We start from the raw sequence: 24,113 nt of genomic DNA on the forward strand, positions 1-24,113 counted from the left end.
ATCTCTCTTCTCCCCACCCTCACCAAAACCAGAGCGAGCTGCTTAATGCCAAAGGCATGTGCAGTGCTAAGGACGGGATAATTAAACGCTGCAGATCCTATCAGTCACAAGAAGAAAAATTGCAAAGCAGAGGGTATGCATTTGTCACATGGTGAAACCAGCTGTGGAAGGTTTTTCTAGGAGTTTTGAAACAATTCCAGCTCTTTCTCTTTTTTTCCAGGACAATAACGTTTTTTCTGTCACAAGCAAGTTAGTTGTTAAAATATGCATAAAGACAAGTCACTCCAAGCTGTGCACTTGTGTTTCATGTTCACTTCCCCCCTCGAAAGGGTTTTGTTACCACTAAAGAATGAAAAGGAAGCGGCTAGAAATCTGTAATGGTTCCATTTATTAATACGTATATCACAAATACTCACAATATCAATGCATTCTCGTTGGCATGCTAGATAGAGGCATTATTAAAAAAGTCCTATTTTTTTTAAAAAGATTTTAAACTTTTGCTTTCCCCCAAAAATATTTCATATGCCTGTTTTTTTGTGATTTTGTGTGTGTGTGTGTGTGTTTTTATTTCGATTTGATTCAACAGTGTATTTGGTGCCTGCAACCTCAATGCAAAAATAAAGAAAAGAAAGAACAGGAAAAAAGTATGAAGGCCGCAGTACAGCACAGTTCAATTAGTTCGTAACTACCTAATAAAAATAAAGGAAGCAAAATTCCTGCCTTCACAGTAAGCAACAACACAGCTTAATAACAGTATTACACAGGATCAGGTTCAGAGGCAAAATGCACTAGACAAAGCCTACTGGGATACGCACTAGGCATACAACACTGAGTAAGAATCAAAGATGTAGAAGAACATCAGGAATAACGGTTCCCTTCAAGCACAACATTTTAACATCATTTTCAAGTATCTTTATGTTATGTTACTGATTCCTTTGTTTTTGGGGAAGGGGGGCAGGCGCAGGGAAGGGGGAAAGGATGAAAACCTTAGTAAAGCAATAAACAAAAAAGAAATTAAGATAAAACCAAAAGAATATATATTTCATATACCGGTTTATATGAATGTGTGCAACACTTATTAACCATGGTGAAAGGCTAATTATGCCCTCCAGTCACTACATGCACAGCCCGACCAATGCTGTTAATGAATTACCTTTGTTAACTTACGATGCAACTACTGTGTGACCAAGAACATACATACGGTGCCGTCCTACGCCGAGCTGCGGGGATGGGGTCGGGGTCCGGAGGCCGAGGGGACCTGGCTGCTCTCGGTGGCACCGCGGTACTTCACAGAATGGTACACTACGCATGGGACAGAGTTCGGGAGGTGGGGTGCGAGTGTGCGCGCGCACGTGCTTGCTTGTGGGGGTGTGGGTGTGCGTGCGTGCGTGCAAGAGACAGTGTGTGCTATAACATTCGTTTCAGTCTTTCTCCAGTTCTGCAGCTCCTGATCTTGAGACAGGCTCTGGACTTCGCACTCCTGAAAGACTGGGTCGGGGAGGATAAAAGAAAAGACGTGTGTTGCTTCGGCTGCTAACAGCGGTCACGATGGATGTTTTGCCCTCCCTTTTCAAGAAGAAAGCCGAAATGACAAAACATTCAATAGGATGTTTCCCCCCCACCTTTTTTTTTCAACCAGACAGAATATTGGGATGAAAATCCCAAAGCAAAAAATCCCGTGGGAAGATTTAATTCTTGATGAGCATGCGGAGCACCTAAAACTTGCCTGCTATCTTCAGCAGAAGCAGCACAGCCACGACAATATACCGGAGCGTATACAGCATACCACATAGAAAGTGGGGAAAGCTCACCTTGTTACACCATCTCGTACTGGTTAGCAGTAATAAACCGGGACAGACAGCATGCCAGCAGCATCCCAATCAACTGTTCCGGACAAGAATAGAAGTAGAGTAGAAGTTAAGTTAAATTAAATGAACGCAGAGCAAAGGAGAGGCAAGGGTAAGCAAAGATTTCATGTTCTGGAGTTATTATGCACAACATAATTATGCCCTATTTTAAGGACTGCTCTAATCAGAAAAACAGCATTAAAATCTCCTGTCTTTCTCCGTTGGATCTTCCTCTCGATTGTTATCAGAGCGTATTTACTTGATAGACAGCACGTCTTTTTACTACTTTTCAAACCCATTGTCATTGCCTGGCCAAGTCAGACGTGGATGGGTAAGCCGGCGAGGGTACCGGCACGCTACCGGCTGCGGTTCACTCACAAGCTCCACCTGGGTCCCTCGCCAGCACCCACCACCACCGAGAGCTGGCGGCCCCCTTAAATTTGTTAACAGTGTGCTGGGGAAAAGCTTCCTAATGCCCCGGAGTGGTTATGCTTTCTTTACAAACGATGCAGCACCGGAGAAATGAGCGTTATAAATCTGGAAATAAATTTAAAAAAAGTCTTTCACTATTCCCTTGGCTGTCACTCAGATTATTGAAAACAGATCCCTGGCTTCCACTCGTCAATAAGCACTCAGTCATTTCAACGTTTTGCCTATTGCAGTTTGTTAGCGTTTCCTGCATATGCCAACAGCATTAGTATACTATAAATAAGTCAACCTCGCTTTTCTCATTTGGATTGGTCAATTAATTAACTCATGAGCATATCCAGATTATTACAGTTCATCCCTGGCTATGGGGGTGAGGCGAGAGGGCCGTCCCTGCAGGCGGAGCAGCCTTCCCTGGGCCTGGCTCCGAGCAGGGGGTGTCGCAGCTGCCCCAGCCGTGGCAAGAGCACTTGGCAAGAGCACCGGGCAGAGCGCGTGGCAAGGGAGGGGTGCTTAAGGAGGGGGATCGCAACCTGCTGGCAGCGGCGGAGCTCCCGCAGACCCCGCAGAGCACGCGTAGATGACGCCGGGCTGGCTGCTCGTCCAAATGGGCTCTTTCTTCTATTGCACGCCTGGGATTGCGTGTCCTTTCCCCTAGACCATCAGTGCTCCCTGTTAATGCGATCATCATCAAAATATACATCCTCTCTACCAGCCAACTGCTTGATTTGGGCTGGCATCAGCCCAGAGCAAGACCAAACCAAGGTACCTCAAATCCGGATAAACTGTTTTCTGCTGCTAAGACGTCACGTTTCTGCTCAAGACACGCTTCATTTGCCAGAAATTTGCTGCTACCTCTCCCTCTCCTCTTTCAGTGTCCACCAGGACTGCTCTGGGCATCTCAAAAGGGCTTGGAGTCATCTTTAAAAGCAGTGTGAATCCCCACCATCCCCCACACGCAACGCCCGATTTTGGCACCAAATACCAAGGATGACACTGCCTTGCTTATAACTAGACGTGAGGCACAGATAACACCTCCTGACCAACCTCCAATAAAAACCTAAGCTACTAGGTTTGGCGGGCTGTATTTTCACAGTTGCCAAAAGAGATGTACATGCTGAAAACCCTCCTCAGCTTTTTAAAATCTCACTTGATACCAAGAAGACATTTTAGCCATCTGGCTGCCTTTTCTACTAAACTCCTCCACACGAGTGTTCCAGCAGGAAACTTATTTGGTAGCTGGGGTGCTCACACACTCGCCCAGGAGTCCACGGACCGGCGACGATGAGGATGCCAGCATATTCTGGCTGGGCTTTGGATTTCCACGCTTAAATATTCCAGTCACCAGGAGGATGATTTTATCAATTTGGCTGTTTGAGAAGTGTTGCTGAAAACCCACCACATTCTGTGCGTTTCCTAGACAGTCTTTAACACTCCCACTGCTTACTTGTGCGGTGTTTCTTTAGCTCAGTTCAGTTTTGGAGAATGAGATTTCCCACAGCGCACGCCTGGTATGTATTTCTCCGTGCTCTGACACACAGAACAGAGTAAGTGCCTCTGGGTGACCCTGTCCCAATCGCTTCGCTATCCCTTTTCTGTGTTTGTGGTACCTTTCAGCCTTCTCTCACCTTCCTCAGCTGGTCTCAGAGGTTACTTCTCTGCCTTACTGCATTTTTCATTAAGATGAACTTCACAGCTTTTATCCTATTTATTTTCACTGAGCAAATTCCAGCCCAGCCCCAAATCAGTTCCTCCCTCATCCTACAATGGCCAACACCGTATGTACATTCAAGTTCGATTTTTTTTTTTAATGCCTATGCCACGAGGTACCTATTATTTCACAGAATCACAGAATCACAGAATTGTATAGGTTGGAAAAGACCTTTAAGATCATCGAGTCCAACAGTAGAGATTTCCCATCGTGAGCACCCAGGTTACGGCCGTCATTGTTCCCGGCCACAATCTGCTGCTCGTGTCAGGTTTACAAGGGAAAAGATGCTGCAGCCCGTACAAATAGGAAGCCATGGGCTTTTCTTTCCCCCTTCAGCTGTAGCAGACCTCCCCAGCTACCTTTAATTAGGGGCTCTTCTGTTTTACACAGGCTGTAACTCTAATAATCAGCGTGTCTAAGCTTTGTAGCGTTTGCAGGCACGTGACAATGTTTTGATTTACTCAAGTCACTCGTAAGATGAATGGCAGGTTACATATGAATGTATCTTTCTGATCTTTGGCTCACTTATTAATTCTTAGCTCTGACCATATGCTGGTTTATGCATTTAAGTGGTTATAGTACCATAATATTAAACTTCTATATTTAAAAAATAATGGCATGCATATCGAGCCATTGCATACACATTTTCTACAGCATTTCTAGCTATTACCAGGACATAGCAGAGCTATAATAAATACCCTAGAAGTACTTTAAACACATATAAAAATATGTATTTTCCAAGGTGTGTAGACTTCCACATTTAACCACAAGAGTACTGTCCCTCCTGTAGCCAAGAAGAGGCAATACTGTATTAAGTTGCTGAATTTTCCTCACGCTGCTCTTTCATTACAGTCATAACTACAGTCCTTTGCATTTAAATCAGGTTAGAGGCTCCCAGTCTGCGAACCACAAATGAGCGGTCTCCACCCCCGCCTTGCTCTCGGCATTTGCTTGATCACTTGCAACCTCTGCTCTTCAGACGGGAGGAAGCCCCTTATCCTATTGTACAGCAGGTCCCCGCAGCTCCTTTGAAAAACCAGAGGAATTGGCATAAAAGGATCCCCGCAAAGAAACTAGCTGCTAGAAGTTGCATTCATTTCCCTTTGCTCCCATTGTCTCTCAAGTGCCCCATCTCAGCTTTTATCCACTTTTTTTTTTTTTTTAATAGTCCCAGTTTTTTGAGTGCTGAGATGCCAGACTTGGTTCTGCATTTGTATTCTCTCTCACTTTCCCCCTTTCTTCTCTTTTTTCCAAGCTTATCTTGGTCCTTTGAACTATTACACAGAAAACTGAGAGCTTGTCTTGGTACCTCTGGTCTTGCCACAGGAAACTTAAAAATGTTGACAAATTATTTGGCTTAGAGCACTGGGAAATCCATATCCCTCCGGTGTGCCTTCTTCCCTGCCACCCTGTTGGCAAAGCTCATTCCAGAGAACAGAATGCAGTGCATGTGTTGTTCATCTCTCCATGGTTTCTAGCAGTCATCTCATGCATATCTCAGATCTGACAACCGAAATCCATCCACAGCAACTTCCTAGCAATCTTATCTCCCATCACAAACATGATAACTGGCTTTTTAATATAGTTATTTTGCAGGCGTTAACCTTGACTGGAAGCTGTCCTGCATGACATTTTTATTACATCTTATTATACTGAAGAGAAACTGAAGTGCAATTTGAATTTCCATTTTATTTTGGGTCCTGGTGTCTTCACCATTTCTCATTCTTTGAGAGAATTTCTATAAATAGAAATGTGTTGAACTAACTGGGAATGCATCAGTGGATCAGGTAAGCTAAAACTGGATTTTTTTATTTATCAGGAATAATTGTTTAGTTGAATGATTTACCTGGCCATATTCTCAATACACAGATCTTCAAGCATCCAGGTTCCTTGCCTCTATTTTAGAAGACAGCAAATTTTCCATGTCACAAATCACTTTCTTGAGTCAGCCTCCTGTGCCGTGGTATGCCTCTGGCACAGGTCCTATCTCCATGCTGAATCCACAGTGATTAGTATTTAGAGGCAAAAAAATTAGTCTTATATTAGATTTCAAGTCACATATTGGATCCCGATAGGGATCCCACTCCCTAACCCTGGTGCAAGGGGTGACTGAGGTGTAATCCTGTGCTAGGGCCAAGTCTCAGCCTCCCTATACTGAGACAGGAGTTGCAGCAGACAAGGTGGATGGTGTCCGCACCAGAACTGCATCCGCAGTCAGGCAGAGCTACCCACATTAACGTTAACAGGAAAGAGCGCAGGTGGGTGCTGCACTGTAGAGAGGGACTGTAGCCGCGTGAGAACGTATCTTCAAATGGTGGGAACGGTGCGTGCTCAGGAACTGGTTTTGAGCACGTGGAGAGTGCCTGGCTTCCAGTCCTTCAGTACAAAAGGAATAATTTGGCCTTAACACTGCACTGAGACTCCCCTACTCAGGGACCTTACTGCAACCACAACCTATAACTCCTCCCCAAACCCTGCCTCTTGTGCCCCTTAAGCCAACGCCTGTGCTGTAGTTTTATCTAGGCAAAACTCTTCAGCATCTATGCTGCTGGCATAATTTTATTCTCTGTTGGGCACAACACAGCAATCATTTTGCTGCTCTGAAGAGCACCTGCTAAACTGAAATTATTCCAGCTGGAAGTCAGCATTGGCATCTGATTCGAAAAACAATCAAATTGTATTTTATTATTATTATTTCAAACCCGAGGAGCAGTACAAACAATGTCAGCAACACAGCAGTTTTTTTAAAACTCTGACTCTGACCGGGAGGTCTGTGCCAGGCCTGTGAGATGTGCAGTGCCATGACATCAACTTCCCCTGTTTCTGGGAATCAGCACATTCCCATGCTAGTCAACACCTAACAAATCATGTGAAGCAAAGGCCCTTGAGCATGCTTTACTGTAGAAGAGCAACATGATCTAATTTGTCTTTTATTTAGATTAAACCTATTCTCAGTAGGAACAGCGAAACCTCGCCTACAGCTGGAGCACTGCCTGGCATTACTGCCAGCCACAGTTAACCTGAAATCAATTTGTAAACACCGTCCCTAATTGGGTCCAGCAAAACAGATTAGGCAGTAAATGATCACTGGCCGCCTTCTATTCTTCACACCCCGCGAGAGATGCATTTTTCTCCCCTGCATCCCCTCTCTTCTTTTTCCACACCCGCAAACACCCCAAGCAGGTGAGTGTCTACTCGGAGTGCCAGCGCCCTGCGCTTACGCAGGGGAGCGACATCCCCAGCTGGCAGCAGGGCGCACACTGCCATCAGGCAGCGTGAGCTGCCAACGCCACAGCAAAACAGACTTTGGGTTTCACTTGGAGCCGCAGCGGCAAAGTGCCTTCCCCCCCGTGCTGCCTGCAGCCTGTCACGCTCATCTCGCCTTGGGCCAAAGGGCTCCCGCTGCAGGGACCACGCTCTGCCTGCGCTGCCCGCCCGCCTTCCTGTGTCGAGCTCACCAACAACCGATGACCGAGAGTAAACATCCCGGCACGTGCCAAAATACTAACAAGTCCAGCTGCGCTCTTCCTACAGTCTCCCTCCCAGCTGCAAACAACTTTCAGGCAAGATAAGATGATGCTTTGCCTATCACACCTACGATACACCGATTAAAGGCTTTCAGGCAGCATTGGTCCTGACGGAGGCATTTGCCCCAGCAGCATGTGAATTGTAAAATTCTACTCATCCCATTTTTCTTTTGGAAAGTTTTACACAAAGCATTTTCAAAGATGCTTTATAGCCTTCTGGCTGTCTAGAAACCAAACTGAAGTAAGAGCTCAGAGTCCTATAGCAGTACTCAAGTCATAATCAAGGTTGGAGAAGAGTATCAAGACAACCGTGACCATTCAACAAGAACTAGAATAGCCTATTGAAAAAAACCCCAAAACTCCCCCTGCTCCATGCACGAACGGCTCCAGCCTGGTGGTTTCACCGCTTCGGGATCCCAAAGATGCACGCAAATGCCCAGGGTGGCTGGTGGTATGATGAACCAGCGTTTATGCCCACATGAAACAGGCTGACAGGCCAAATCTTGGGCTTCTCACATCTAACACCTAGGCTAGAAGGCATCAGGTTTCCAGGTATGCCCAAGGCAGGGTAGTCAGCTGGTCTGAGCCCAGTTTCAGGGCTCCCTCAGGCTGTGCGTACGTTGACCAAGAGGACGTGGTGCCCATTTTCCACATGGCTTGGGGGCAGTTACTCTGAAGAAACTGGAGGCCATTGTAACTGCTGAGCAAATTAAACCTCAGAGAGATGTGACTAAAACACCGTGCAGCTGAGCACGGGCTGACCCCATGGGGCAGCAGGGGCAAGAGGGCAGCCACAGCCCTCCCGTTAACTCACTCGCCCATCACTGGCAACAGCACTGGCAAATCACTTGTTTCCAGTGCAGCACAGTGTAAACCTACAGCTTGCTAACAGAATTCATGAGTTTTAAGAAGCAGTCAAATAATTTTTCCTAGCACCTCATTTTTTCCAGCCACTGGATAAACATAAGTCATTCAACAGATATATTCACATTTTCAGTGTTGCCTCAGGACCCAGATTTTTAATATTGTGTGAATGAAGCAAAGGAAAGTTGCATGATTGTTTTAGAATATGACATTTGCAGTTGTACGATATACTCTTCGCAGAAAGAAGGCAGATTGCCTCTCAGGTTGAAGTGGTTCAGGCATCATACACGTTGCTGTGCGTTTTTGCTGAACTATTCTGCAAGCACTTTTGATTGCCCATGTTTCCCTCTCTCTCATTTTTCCATGTTTCCAGGAGAGTCCTTGCCATCACACATGACGTGACTAGTATAAAGGAGCATCTTGTTGAAAGATGCAGATGTTTTCCTGCCTCTTGATCAGAAGATTCTGACCAGACCTTTAGTTTCCCCAACGCCTGTCTAGGTAAAGGCACTTTGAATATCAGGGAGCAGCAAACACCTTCTTAGCTCTCCTCTTGTCCCTCTCATGCCAAACTCCTTTTGGTGCAGGGAAGGAGTTGGTTTAATAATCTGATTTTGGCAGATCTCTGCTCAGTGTTCAGTGCTAAAAGGAAAAAAAAAAATTGGTCACCAAAACCAGGTGCCTCCTCCAGGCTCCAGGTCCAGGATGGGGAGGCCTGAAGGTACACTCTTAGTGAATTCTAGACTCCTTTAAGAAAAAATAAGAGTGCTTAGAAGAGAGAAGCCTATCCAAACAATGGATAAGCTATTTGTCTTCTTAGCTGTTTATGCTCCATTTAAGCCAATGTTTTATTGGGTTAACCTCTATTTGACCCAGTGGAGGGACAAGTTGTTTTCCTTGAGCTAGTCATTAGCTCAACCGTAACTGATATTCCCAAGGAGAAACTTCATTTAAGTTGAAAAAAAGAAAATCAATGAACAGATGACCTCAGGACTAATGAGCATGCTGAGTTCAGTCCCTTTCCGTAACCGTTCCTTCCTTGAAGTCTGGGTAAAGAAAAAGAGAGAGGGGAAAAAAAAGGGGGGAAGGGAAGCATTTATGCACTTACCTGTGAGAATGCAATCCCAAAAGCCACTCCAGCTATGATTCCCATATTTGTCTCCATAAAACTGGTCACCAAGTCATAACAGCCCTGGAAAACAAACATAATCATTCCTTGTATCGACCTTCCCTGCCACGAATGCAAATTTCTCATTTAAAATGGACTTGGGCTAGACAATATTTTTGCTGTAATTTCCGACAATGTCACCTTTTTATTTAATAGCGATTCTGAGTGAATGATGGAAAGTGGTAGCAAAACCAGTTCTTTTTAGAAACAAATGTATTTCAGTACTTTTGAAAGCTAAATGTGACGTTGCACTCATTTTTATAGGTCTTATTAAAGAAAGTCAGTTTGCATTGTTTTAAAAAACATTAATATAGCTTTGACCTGAAACCAAACCGGTAACAATATATGGTAATATTATAATACAGTACAGGTGTCAAAAATGAATAAATGATGCTGATTTAATACTCCAGATATTTAATAAAAGCATGCTTCAGGTGTCCAGTGAGGCATTCTGCTTGCTTTCAGCTCTCAAAGGACACCAGGCAAGGTACTGAGTAGTATATAACTTTAAACCATGTAACAAAGTTATCAAAGGGTTTGTATGAAGCTCCTTGGTTCGTTTGCTCTTGGACATAAAATTCCCTGACCTGCTCCCCAAACCCAATTTTCTCTCTCTAACTCAGACCCCGACTCCATCAGCTGACTTGCTTCCTCGTGCCTCAATTCACAGCCCACACCGGGGCCAGAAGATTCATACACATTTCTGCCCTTCTCTTGGATAGGCTTTTTTGCGATGGCGCCCTCAGTATTATTTTTGCCAAGTTTCTCCCCTCACCTACTCTACCCTTCAAAAAAGCATTTGAAATTAGCTTTCCTAGTTTGTGGTGTCTAAATGAATCTAAACAAGTGATGCAAAACTTGAAGAAAAAAAGGGTAACGTCTATTTTTTCTTTCATTACTAACCTATCTGCCCACAGAAACCAAAGCCACCTCTTGGCCCCTTTTGTCATGCTTCCTCAAGTGACCAACACCACTCTCAGTGTAAAGCCAGTCCCAAGGCATTTTATTTAATGTTATAACTTTATCCACTTTATCAGAAGTTGGAAAAAATGGAAATAACAGTGAGTTCCCTTTCCCAGTTTGGACTCCTGTCCCATAAGAAAGAATTGTCTCTGCATTCCCCCTCCATCCACAGCCTCCTCACTTCTGCAAACACTTTAGGAACTCTTTACATGACTTCAGAGCACTAGATGCTTGTAAAAAATAACAGCTAGAAGGAAAGGATGATGTCCTTTGTTAGAGACAGGCCATTCATGAACTGAATTGTATCACTTCTTTAACCTCTTTTATAATATCAGAAGACATTTTATTTAATCCTGAGAGTAATGAAGTGGTAAACCTAATAGTAGCTGAGGACCAGCACAGCTGTAATTCAGTTCTGAAATGTTTAAGTGTACATATTAATCCTTAATTACGTCTTACAACAGTGTACAGTATATCAGATTCAAGCTTGCTTATTTAACACATCGAGCAACTGTAGTTGTGTGTGTCTTACATGTTATGAAATGAGATTAGATTTCTCAAGCAGTGCTTTCATTCTGTCTGACATGGCTTAATGTTCTCCCAGCTCTTCCGAAATCTGTTCTGCTCAACAGCCTTCAGGAGATGCAACATCTAGCAGCAATGGTAATTTGAGTGAGACAGAAGATCTTGTTAAAAAAACATAAAAGGGAGATAGTTTTGATCGCTCTCCTCATTTGAAGACTCTGTTTTCCTAAATCACAATCATCTGGTTCCTGAAGTGCATTGCATAAATACAGCTTAATTGCTCAGTCCTTACTGTGCACGGAGTGAGAGTGCAAGAAGCACCCAAGAGTTGCATATACAGTACAGAAGTATGTGAAGCACTGTGTGCACACATCCAGGTGCTGATTCAGAGGACAGAAGTGACAATTTAGCAAGTATCTGATCATTCTTCAGTCCATGCATCTGTTCCTTTATTAAGATTTTAGACAGAAGTAGTTCTTGAGACTTGTTGGTAATGAGCTCTGAAGATTAAAAGCACTATATGAACATTAATTAGCTAATCCTAATGACAGCTTTTACAGTGAGGTATTAGTCCCATCTGAGATGAAGAAACAGGCAGAGAAACTAAATGATTTACCCAAGGTCACTAAGCAAGTTAGTGGCAGAGTTGGCAAAGAAAATCCAGGAATGTTGTCATTTAGTGCTGCAATTAGATAATTAGTTTAATCCTCTTTGGATAATTCATCTTGAGGCCTCATAAACTGCTAGTAATTTGATTAGCTCATCAAGAACTTGTCTTACTGATAGTTTTGCAAGATCCACCAAAAAGATGTATTCCAAATATACTTATTTACAGGAACGGTAACAAGGGTCTTCCACAACACAGACAATATGTAGTTTCCTTTTTCTCCAACACACACAGAGCAAAGTGCCTACTTCCAAGACGAGCAAGGGGCTTGGGTCAGAGGCAATGACGTTGCTTCCTATCTGAAGTGAAAGCATAGGGCCACACAATGTTTCCTCCTGCTTGCTTTTTATTCTCATGCCCCTTTCAGAAACATCCCACCTTGCTCAAACACTTGGGACAACTCAGAGATCTCACAACTGCTAAACAGAAATCTTTACAACCTTTGATTACAAATGGCTATCTCAGAAAATGGGACACAATTTTTCAGATGTCGCAGGACATTCCAACTTCCCCTAGGTAATTAAATCAAGTAATTAAGTCAACTGCTTCCTGAGGAATCAGCACTCCTCTTCTGTCAGGCAAATTGTGCATTCGCAGGAGAGACGCTTAGGAGCAAGCACGGCTGGAAGTGAGTTACTAGCCCTGGACTAGAACAAGCTCAGTCATCCCTCAGCTGCTTCCTACAATTTTGCAGGCACCTTTTGCCAAGAGGAACTCGCAAGTGGACAGGGATTTCTCTGTGCAGGCAGAGCGTGCAGAGCAAGCCCCGCACTTTGGGGAAACATCAGGTGGCTGGTGGGAATGCAAATGGCACCCGCTCAGTTATCCAGCCAGGAAAGGTTCAGAGTGCATGGCCATCCCAAACTGGAAAGGTGGGACCTGCTGGTAGACTACCAGTCGCACCAGAAAGCTTTCCTGCTGGGAAGGTGGGCAGAAGCAGGGGCTCAGGACGGGCTGCCCAGGAGGCACTCTGCTTGCAGGGGATGCTGGCTGTCCTGCACATCCCCTAGATCCACCCCGTCCTGCCTCTCACCTTCTTTCCACTTCTACAAAACCAGAAAGTTACCCCAAGTTCACAAAGTGCACCTGAATGGAGTGGCTCATCCTTCATACTCATGCAACCCAGCAAGATTACTTTGCTGGTGGCGACTGCGAGTTTCATAACAGATGGATGTCACTAATGCTCCACATGTCTGCAACAAGTGGCTCTCATTAACCTATTATAGGAAAGAAAGGCTCAGTGGAAAATAATCCTCTAGTATATAAATAATCCTTTTTTTAAATACATGCTAGAAAATGCTGTCCACTTGACTGGTTTTCAAAGAAAGATGCTTCAGGCTGTGCTCAGCCACCCCTCCAACCTCCTGATTCACAGGTGACTGAGGTGAAAAAGACAGAAACAGAAGACAGAAAAGCATTTCCATATTTCCCCTGTTATCTACTCAGGACTTGTATTTATTTTTTGAAATTCAACTCTGAAAACAAAAACAGAAAAGAAAATAATCCTTAAGTCTGACTAAGATATACTGCAACTTATGACTTGGCCACAATATTCCTTTTACCAACGAACTGTCTGTTGCCTCTCTTGCAAATCTCAAGTGAGAAAGAATTGGTGATGCACTAGCACTTAAAGCAATGACTTGAGTTGTATTTCTGCAGTGCAGTGTCTGCTATATATGCTGCATTATATTCTCTTTATTCTTCCCTTTCTTTGTGTTTTCTGTATTTTTATTCTCCAATTACTCCTTTTCTTCCTGTTTTCCCAACCCTATTCTGTTTCCCCAACCTGCTCCTTCAGGTGACCCCAGGGGAGGGGTCACTTTGGCTGCACTACACTTGCAGCAGCACATGTTCAAAGATCTTCTGAAGAGTCACTTTAAATGTACCAGCCAACCACAACACTTGCTGTCCATCACCTCTGTATTCTCTGTTTGGGATGACAGTTAGGCTCCAGCACTGAAATTACTGTTTGAACATAAGCAAGAGTAAAACCTGTCCTTCCCTCCACCTAGCTACGTCTTTGTCCTCAACAAAAACCCACCGCATTCAGCAGGGACGAGCAGAGAAGCAGAGAAATGCTGACAGACCTAACCCTCAAAGGGAGTCGGGCGCACGTGCCACTCGCAGCCCTGTGCCCAGCCAGCGCTGCCCCTGTGTGCAGTGCCGTACCCCAGCCTCTGCTGCGAGGGAGGAGAACAAATCCCCTCCTCATCAGAAATGTCGCTGCACCTGGTCATTTGAGAAAGGCCAGCTTAAAGAATTTGAAAGCAAGCAGAGGGCAAAGCCCATCCTTACCATCACTCCAGCCCAATACACACATTGTCAACCAACCATTTGAAACGAAACGCAACTGTAAGCAGCCATACGCTCCACTGGTGTACTGGATGGTTTCATAACAACTGCCTCTGGCACAACGGTACTGGTACCTTCTGGTTTACTTTAGTGGCAGCCACGGTCATGTTGCGCAGATCCTGAGTATTACAGTCACTGGAGTTCATGCAACAGCTTGTAGGGATGCCGTGTTTGAAGAAGTAAGGGCTGGTGCTCCAGTTGGTGTAGCTCTGAATGCCGCAGCAGCTCAGCTATGAGGAATAAGAGATGGATTTAAAAGAAGCAAACAAACCAGAATTAAAACTAGTGCGGGATCATCACTACCCACTTAATAAGCTCATCATCAAAATAAAGACAGGTTGTCTCCAGTTTTCAAAAGCAGATACCACCCCCTGCCCCATTTATCACGAAAGTATCAGGAATGTCATTTACAGAAGATGGGAGCAGACGACCTACAAAAAAGAGGTATTTATGAGCAGAGCTATTATTTGTAACATTTGACAAAGGTCCAGCCATAAAGCCATCTTTTTTAGTTGAAGGTCTGTTGGGTTTTTTTTTCGTTTGTTTGTTTCCTTTGCTTATTTATTTATTCGATTAAAGATGATCCTGGAAATTCAAGACAGAGCCTCACAATGCGGTCAAAAAAAATGTCCTTAAAAAGCCCAAAGCATTACATAGAATTACATGTAACACATACAGGGTCAAACTAGTACAAATTGTTAAGGTGAAGCAAGCCTCTCTAACTCACCAAAATAATTTCTAGGAAAATTCACTGAGCCATGAACAGAAGGAGACCATATGTTCATAGAGTGTGTCTATGAAATCAGCTGAAAAACTGCAAGTTGGGAAGGATGTTCTGCTCTAGATGCTAAGCTAGAAGACAGTCACTCAAAGATATGGAGTACGTGCTCAATTTTCTGCATGAAAAGGGCTTATAAATGCAGTTCCTGTGAAAACAGAGCTACAAATGAAATTAACATTTTGCTACAACAGAAACTCTGAACAATTACTCAAAACTATTTAGTTTAGCCAACTCCAGGGAATCAGAAGTTCAAAATATAGGTTAACATTAGGCAAACAGACCATTTGACAGCAGAATATACTCAGTTTAGAGCAGTGCAGTAGTCTGCTAACTCAGAGAAGCCAGGTTAGAGGCACAGTTTCAAACATGCTGAGGGGTCCAACATAATAGTTGTAATTTCTAAAGAAGATCTAGAAGTCATCAATAGAATCACATTAAAATTTCAACTGTTCAGCAAGTTACAATCATATGAAAGTAAATTGGCTTATAGAATGTATTGTGAGCTGAAGGGATAGCTTCTTGCCATGGTACAGTTTCCGGTAGGAATTTAAATGTGAATTTTATCGCTCTGTGTTGTAGTTACAGAATCACAGAATCACAGAATCGTATCGGTTGGAAAAGACCTTTAAGGTCATCGAGTCCAACCATAAACCTAACACTACCAAGACCACCACTACACCATGTCCCTAAGCACCTCATCCAAACATCTTTTAAATACCTCCAGGGATGGCGACTCAACCACTTCCCTGGGCAGCCTGTTCCAATGCTTGATAACCCTTTCAGTGAAGTAAAATTTCCTAATATCCAGTCTAAACCTCCCCTGGCGCAACTTGAAGCCATTTCCTCTCATCCTATCACTTGTTACCTGGGAGAAGAGACCGACCCCCACCTCTCTACAGCCTCCTTTCAGGTAGTTGTAGAGAGCGATAAGGTCTCCCCTCAGCCTCCTTTTCTCCAGGCTAAACAACCCCAGTTCCCTCAGCCGCTCCTCATCAGACTTGTGCTCCAGACCCTTCACCAGCTGCGTTGCCCTTCTCTGGACACGCTCCAGCACCTCCCTGTCTCTCTTGTAGCGAGGGGCCCAACAATGAACACAGTATTCGAGGTGCAGCCTCACCAGTGCTGAGTACAGGGGCACGATCACTTCCCTAGTCCTGCTGGCCACGCTATTCCTGATACAAGCCAGGATGCCATTGGCCTTCTTGGCCACCTGGGCACACTGCTGGCTCATATTCAGGCGGCTGTCGACCAACACCCCCAGGTCCTTCTCTGCCAGACAGCTTTCCAGCCACTCTTCCCCAAGCCTGTAGCGTTGCATGGGGTTGCTGTGACCCAAGTGCAGGACCTTGCACTCAGCCTTGTTGAACCCCATACAATTGACCTCGGTCCATCGATCCAGCCTGTCCAGGTCCCTCTGCAGAGCCTTCCTTCCCTCAAGCAGATTGACACTCCCACACAACTTGGTGTCATCTGCAAACTTACTGAGGGTGCACTCGATCCCTTCGTCCAGATCATCGATAAAGATATTAAACAGAACTGGCCCCAGCACAGAGCCCTGGGGAACACCGCTTGTGACCGGCCGCCAACTGGAGTAAACTCCATTCACCACCACTCTTTGGGCCCGGCCATCCAGCCAGTTCTTTACCCAGTTCTCCACCCAGTTGGTGGACTTAGTCCCTTGTGGTTGGCATCTCCAACTAGTTTGGCGATGCTGCAGCATTTGCTCGTGCCCTGTGCCCTGCTGGAAGGCAAGGAAAGCTCCCATTGCCCTGCTACCACACCCCGTGGTCAGAAAGGCTCTTCCACTGAGCACCTAATCCATCCCTCCAGCACAGCTGGAGAACAGCTTTCATTGCCAACCTCAGCAGCACATTTGTGCACCTCCTTTTCCTCTGGAGAAAATACACTCAGTTTCTTCGCTAAACTCACTAGGTCTCCTTTGCCTGCCTCTCACTGTACTTGTGAAGAGAACTGCTGCAGTTTATCAGTGATACAGGGTGCCAGATTATAAAATCCTGTCTCATCCAGCTCAAATTTATAACATTTCATAATCCTATTGACAGATTCCCTTAAGAACACCTTGTTCTTAAGGAATAAAACTGGCTCCTAAAACCTAATTCAAAATTCAAGACCTACAACAAGACCTACCTAATTCACGGAATCACAGAATTGTATAGGTTGGAAAAGACCTTTAAGATCATCGAGTCCAACTGTAAACCTAACACTACCAAGACCACCACTATACCATGTCCCTAAGCAGACCAACAACAAGCAAGAACAACAATTCAAGACCAACAACAAGCAAGTGGGACAGGCCCTGTCTTGATTACATAGCTTGTTCATTAAAACTTAGGCATCTTGGACAAGCGTATCAGTTGAAATACTTTTTCTTTAGATCAGCTTTTCCAGCCTCTAAGTTTGCTTGCAATATACAGCTTGCAGATTGAGCTATCTACGTTCTGTGATAAAATCTGAATGTATGCTTTGTCTCTCTTTATTTATTCATTTTTGATATCCAGTTTTAGACTTACACTTTCCTGTACGTTATCCACTGCATGGCTCCGCTCATCGTTCTTGTTGTAATTCTGGATTGCTTCAGTATATGTCCTAAGGAAAGTATCCTTGATCTATGAGGGTGAGAAAAAAAACAGCCCATGTGAGCAATGAAAAGCGTAACATCTGAAGCAGTTTTCACAGGAAGCAAATGCATTTCCAAACCTGACAAGGCACCCAAATGAGCCCTTCCCACTCGTTTTCAAGTGTGTTTTCAGAGCTGGCAGAGCTCCCTCTTAACTGTCAGGCGTCACTCATGCCATTTTTCAAGTGGGGTCTATCGGACACAGAAAGAAAACGACCCCAGCAAACTGCTACATTTTAAAACCCAGAAAATTACTTAACCTATAAGAAAGATATCCTTTGATGCTTTTTCCCCAAACACTTTGTTCCAGCACTTAGTCTGAAGGAGGCTGCATGCTTCTCTCTGCTCATGGATGCCTGGTGGGAGCTGAAGCTTGTGCAAACTCCTTGGTGACAGAAGCCAGTGGCACCAAAAGAAGACATGAATCCCCCCTGACCAGGTGGCAGCCCTCATCCGCAGCACCAAAGGCGTTTGGGTAAGGAACAAGAGGTCTTTCAGGTGGAGAAGGTCAGGCACATCACCAGGAATGGCACTTTGACTGGGTGGTAAAGGGACCACCCAGGGTCGCAGATGATTTGGGCAACCCATGTAGCTGTGACCTTCACAAGAGACTGGCTCTCCCGAAAGGGAGCAGCAACCTGAGACTGAGGCTGCCACAGGTTAGGCCGGATGAAATGGCAATCCTCAGCAGATGGACAGGTATTTCAGGATCAAATTAAAAACTATCCACCACTTGCAAGGGTAGACACCAGAAAAGCCCGTAGCAAGGGAAATCTCATGTCAAAAGAGGAGACTAGGAAACCAGTTAATACAAACAGACGAGACAAGGAGGGTCTCTAGGGTTGTCCTGGTTCAGCACTAATGGCACGTAGGTCCATGGACTTAAAGCCAGAGATAGACCTGATTACAGTGGATAAAGCAGAAGTGCTACTACAAATCTAGACCATCATGCTTTTTTAAAGCTTCTTCCTGTCCCAGTTTCCTACCTCACTCTATTTCTAATCTCTCCTTATTCTCAGGATAGAAACAAAATCCCATCCCACTCTTTCACCCCCAATAAAAGAAAAAGATTTACAAAACATCAAGTCTGATGCAGAGTGCTCTCTGCCTTATATAAACAAGCACTGGCCTGGCTGAAGAAGCTGTGATTAAGAAAAGTATTTAATCTATTTTGCAGCCCTCAGCATATGTAAAAGAGTAAAGAAGATCTGACATGATGGACACACAAAAAACGATAGCTCCAGAGTAAATTATCAGGCAGCTGAGGCCAAGAGCTTTGGTTAAATCCTTTCATTTGGAATCACATCAGTTTTTAAGAGCTGTACAGGTTATTGTCATGCATCAGCTGCATCCCTGGAGATGCGTATGGAGCCGCCGAGCTCAGCGACCTACACATTCTCCACGGTCCAGAGGACTTCTCAGCAGCTCCTGCCCAGGGAGGCACTGCCATATGCAAACTCAGCACATTTCCACCTACCTCGTGGCGAAACACAAACCCTGAAATGCCAGCCACTAGCTCAGCCAGGAACACCAGGGACAAGAACATGGCATACTGAAAAGGAAGGAGGCAAGAGAAGTCAGAATGTGGCAGGCTTTTGTCTCAGCACAGATACTGCTCAGTTATCACATAAAATTTAACTTTCTGCTGTAGACCCTTTAAAGATGTTAATACACCAAACGTCTTTTGGAGGCAATACATAGGTTATTGCCTGAATATGTGTTTATACAACTCACAAATGATATGTATTGTCTAATTACTGGCTTTTCTAATATTTCTGTTCCCACATTTCTTAGCGTTCTCATATAAATTAAAACACACTCACATGCCAGAGATGGATCCAAGTCACTCAGGTTTTGATCTGGCAATCAGGAATACAAACAGACCCTTTATGTTTGCATGGCACTCTGCTAAAGTAAATAGGCTTCTCCTGGTGTTTTGGTTCGTGTTTATCTATCTCACTGCTGGACTGGGATTTGCTGCCCAATTCCTGAAGTTTCTCCAATGAATGAACTGAACCACTGACTTCACTGGAAATATTCTCATGGTAATACTAGACAGATGCCTCAAATACTTTGCTGAGCCAAGGCCCGTGTTTGGCTTTAGGAGCAGCATTTGGATCCAGAGCTAAATAAACCTTGAAAACAGCGCTTTCAGTGTTTAAACTATTAAAAATGCATCTAAGCAGAAATAAAGAAGGTAAATTAAAAAATGCAAAGCGGGATGGTAAAATTTGAAGTTGGGGCTTAATCTTCTGGAGGGAAAATTACCTTTTTTGTCCATGTGCTAAATAACAGTTAATTAAAAAAGGAAACATTTTAAATTAAATTCAGTCCTAGCAGCATTTAGTGGAAAGAGGGAAATTTATTTTTAATGGAAGATTGTTGGTGACGGGAGAAGTAGAAAAATCATTCTCTACAATTAATGCAGCTGTCATATCACTGCCTGTATTCTGTCCAGGAGAGAAAGAAAGTTTTGTTAAGAAAGAAAGAAAGTTAAATTTCTTATGTGTACAATGAAAATAAAGCCATGTGCTTGGAACAGCACATGCCACTGTAAGTGGCATACCTTTAAAAAAGTTACATGACTTACAAAGCAACTAGCAGAGCCTGAATTCCTATGGATTTAGATCTTCTTTCACCTTTATCCCTTTCCCATCTGGACCGCAGTAACTCCAACAAGCCTCTACACACGCCCTGACAGCACGTCACCAGCAAGAGACAGCAGCGGTGCGCCTACGGCAGCGGTAGATACTTGCCCGCTGGCCACCAGCATATACCTGCTGACCGATCTGCAGCTGCTACCTCTCCCCTGCTGTGCCATCAATTGAGCAACTTAACTCTCTTTAAGACGTCCTTTTTAAAAACCCGGTTCAAACTGGAGAATGATTGTCCCATCTCCTTAGAAAACCAGCCCCAAAATATTGTAGCAGGAGATGCATTGTACTGTCAAGCCCTTTTCCACTATCTTAGTGCATCACAAGTGCTATTTCCACCTTTCAAATCATTACACATGTAGGATTTTGCTCCTGAATATTCCTAGAAACACAGTTTATCATATAGGTTTGCTTAACCTATAGTTACTTTGCATTTTAAGGTGGGCTGGAAAACTCAGAACAGAGAAACTTACAGGGAGAGAGGTTAAACTGGACTGACAGACAGCTGCTGTACCTCTGCTTAGTGTACCTTGAGTCCATGCTGCTTTTGAGATGAGAACAAACATACCATACAGAGCTTTGTTTTCTGGGGTTGACTTGTTTTATTGTAGTGAATGTTAGGAGAAAAAGAAAGGCTGGTGTGCTTTTAGAAGGCACTAACTATTTTTTCCATAGATTTCACATCAGAGTATTAAAATAACCCCTTTAAACTATACTTCAGATGAAGTTCACATTTATGATGCTTTGGACATTTTTAAGATTGTAAATATACCTATCTATTTGGCTCACAGAAAAACAACAATTGTAGAATTAATCACAGAGTAATTCATCAGCAGCATTTCACCCTGCACAACCACACATGGGCCTGTATGCTGTGCGGTAGCAAAATTCATTCATACTCAATCAACAACTGGTTTTGGCAAAGATTTTTTCCCCCTTCTTTGTCCAAAAGACACACGTGTTGAACATTAAGATCAATAAAATCCAGCTTATGTGCCTAAAAACCCACGGTAACATCTGGTGAAGCTTGGCAGGGGGTGGGGGGAATCCCAATACATCAACAAAACCTCTTCCCCTCCTGCTTAAGGCGTTTTGGCATGCTTACCAGTTTCAGCATCCATGGGCTGCCACGACAAGTGGCAAAGCAGCCAAAAAGCCCGAAGACAATGATTGTGGTACCCGTCCCGATGAGCACGTAGGGGGCATTGGTGGAGTTCTCAGCAATGAGAGAGATGTACGTGCCAAGAGTGAGCTTGCCCCAGACACCGACTGCGAGAAGGATAACGCCTGTAATCTGCAAAACAAGAGGAGAAAGCCATCAGGAGCTACCAGGGAAGGCGTCCAAATTCAATACACAGTGATCCTGAGGAGATTCATTGGTGCTGTTGTGTTGGCAGAAGGAATCTTCAAGACTTTTACTAACTCCAGAGGGATGGACAGAGAAAATTAATTTCCCACATCTGGAGATGTTACGTTAAGACTGCCACTGGAGGACAAATATCTAGGACTAACCACTGCAAAGCTGACAATGGCCAAGGGAGGATGCAGTGTACTGCCTGCAGGAACAGGCTCTCTGCTCCTACAGCCCACTGAGAGAGGTGGGCAACTCCATCGCTCTTACCAAAAGCCAACAATAACCGCCGCCACCTCACACCTCCTGAGTTTTGCCACAAAAACTGCCTGAACCACAAAAACCTGCTGCTTGACGTCCCGTCCTTCTTAATGCCAAAGTTTCAGGAACATGAGCGTCCCTTGCAGCACATTACTCTGGCAAGTGAGCCTTCCCCCACTCCCCAGGCTATACAGCAAGCCAGCCCCTGGCTGCGCAGAAGCTTTCCCCCCTGCCACGGGGTGGGAGGGAAGACACCAGTGGGCCCTGGGAGCGCCCAGGCTCTTGCCCGAGACGTAGAAGTAGAGGCCACCATGCCGCGGGGCAGCCGGGGCACGCAGGCTCCCAGCCTCAGCAGGGACGGAGGGGAAGCCCCTGGTGTGCCGTACACCGACACCGAGCAGTGGCCACAACAGGGATGATGCCTGCACCATCTGCTGATCACCACCTTATGCTGACACGCCTGCTTCAAGACTGTACACACGTAACTCATTTCCACGGCACGGCCGAAGATGGGACACGAAGGGCCGGTCCCGAGTGCCAGCTCTGCAAATGCCTCCTGAATTCCCCCAAAACTTCCTACTAGCTCCTCCAGACCACTGCTGAGGGGCAGAGGCAGAAGAAATATCCTGACATTTCCAAGTTTTCTCTTGTGAACATCTTTATACTGCTGTGAAATCTTGAAATTCAACACTATTACACCAGGGTTGCCCTGCAGTTGTTTGTGGAGGGGATCCCTGTTCACAGTTATGTTGCCCCTAAAAAATCCCAGCTGAGCTATGTTGTAAGATCTTTCAGCTACTTTTCATACAGGTTGATGTGAATTAATTCAGGGAAAGCCTTCTCAAAGGAAAAAAGGAAAGCAGTTTTTTGGCTTTTTTACCAAGGCTGGCTCAAAAAGGACTATGCAGGGTGCACCTCCGGCACTGCCTTCCCACTGTGCCCTTTCCACCGTCCTGCTGCTCAGCACTAGCAGGCAAAGGTGCCCGTCCTCTGCTCGTGCTGTGTCTGCGGCAGTGGCAGCAAGTGCTGCTCTGGTGCAGCTTTTCTCCCTCTCCGGAGAGGGAACCGCATTCACCAGAGCTGCTGAATAATCAGAGCCACCTAAGGAAAATACCAGGAGGAGGGAGGATACAAAATAGATGCTCTGAAGAAAGATACAGGGGTAGGGATGCAGGGAAAGAAAAGAAACCACAAAAAGAGAGAATAAAGAGAGGAGACCAGACAGAGAAAAGCAAATTAACGTGTCCTCAGAGACAGGAGATCCCTTCTATACCAGAGAGAAAATAATCTCCCTTGGCAATTTTGACACTTCCTAGCTCACCCCCTTCCTTCCCCACACCTCCCAGAGCTGTAGGGAGGACATGCCCCCACTCAGCACACCACAGTGCAGCGCTGCCAGGGAAACCCATCCCATCCCTCTGTCTCCCTAAGCTTCCCCTGCTCCCCCTGACCAGCTGCGGCAGGCGTCGGCATTTCTGTCACACCGTCGGGACAGGATTAGCAGAGATTTCTGCTCTCCTGCCCACGGTGGCGATAGGAATAAATCCAGCTCCTGTCCATCTTTCAGTGCCACTGCGTGAAAAGTGCTGATTCCTTGCTCTTGTACCCCACCAACTAACAGCTGAACATCAAAAAAATCACCAAGCAGCTTACCTACCCACAGGCATCAAACACCTCCGCTGAGTCTGGTCCCATCCACACACAACACTGTCTTCACCTCTCTCCCTCTTCTCCCTAACAAAAGCTTTCTCAGAGGGTGCAGATTAATCGGCAAAGTCCGAAAGCGAGCTGTGGGCGACTCGGAAATCCGCAGAACAACTTTTGGTTTCTCGCCTCCCATTCGACAAAGGGCTGGTTTCTGCGCCTGAGCTGCTGAAAGTTTTACCACTGTCCCCGGGGAGACGTAAAAGCAGCCTTCGCTGCCAAAACGAACAAGCAGCTTCACATTTGAAAGAGAGCTCAAGCCTTGTAATAAAAAGCATTTTTAGCCGGCTATTTGAAACAATTACTAACCCTTTACTACGCATTTTAAGAGCTTGGTTCCCCCCCCCGTCTCAGGGGGGCCTATCCCATTGATGGTACACACAGACTTTGGAAAAAAGGAGCAAAGCCTCTCGGTGGCTCATTCCTCTTTTGTTCCTTAATAGAGCTCTGATTTACATGGGTCTAAGGAAATCCCGCCGTTTGTGGGGAGGTCTAAACCCCCAGCAAGCCTGGCACTGTGCAGAGGGGATGGGACATTTCCACAAAGACACGCTGCAGATGCGCCTCGGGCTGCAGCAGTGCCGGCTGGAATTTCACTCGTGAAGAGGAAAAACCAGAAGACTTCTCCGTGAACTTTTTCATGACTTGTATTTAACCGAGCACGAGTAGTGGTA

At 45.0% G+C, this 24,113-nt stretch overlaps 1 protein-coding gene across 2 annotated transcripts in view; it reads right to left on the bottom strand.

Annotated features, from left to right (window-relative positions):
• Positions 1–391: 391 nt before the first annotated feature.
• The window catches only part of TSPAN7 (tetraspanin 7), a 102,707-nt gene continuing 78,985 nt past the window's right edge, over positions 392–24,113 (bottom strand). The window contains exons 2-8 of one of the 2 annotated variants that reach the window (XM_072852421.1): positions 21,229–21,417; positions 18,947–19,021; positions 17,363–17,458; positions 14,125–14,280; positions 9,484–9,567; positions 1,812–1,884; positions 392–1,488 (exon numbers count right to left, since the gene is read on the bottom strand). In XM_072852421.1, the coding sequence (XP_072708522.1) occupies positions 1,816–1,884; positions 9,484–9,567; positions 14,125–14,280; positions 17,363–17,458; positions 18,947–19,021; positions 21,229–21,417 (669 nt within the window). In that variant the 3' untranslated portion in view covers positions 392–1,488; positions 1,812–1,815. Of the gene's footprint in view, positions 1,567–1,811; positions 1,885–9,483; positions 9,568–14,124; positions 14,281–17,362; positions 17,459–18,946; positions 19,022–21,228; positions 21,418–24,113 lie in introns of both variants that reach the window. The other variant, XM_072852427.1, reaches the window with a different exon arrangement.

Source organism: Ciconia boyciana, chromosome 1 (genome assembly GCF_034638445.1).
Source record: "Ciconia boyciana chromosome 1, ASM3463844v1, whole genome shotgun sequence".
Lineage (NCBI taxonomy): Eukaryota > Metazoa > Chordata > Aves > Ciconiiformes > Ciconiidae > Ciconia > Ciconia boyciana.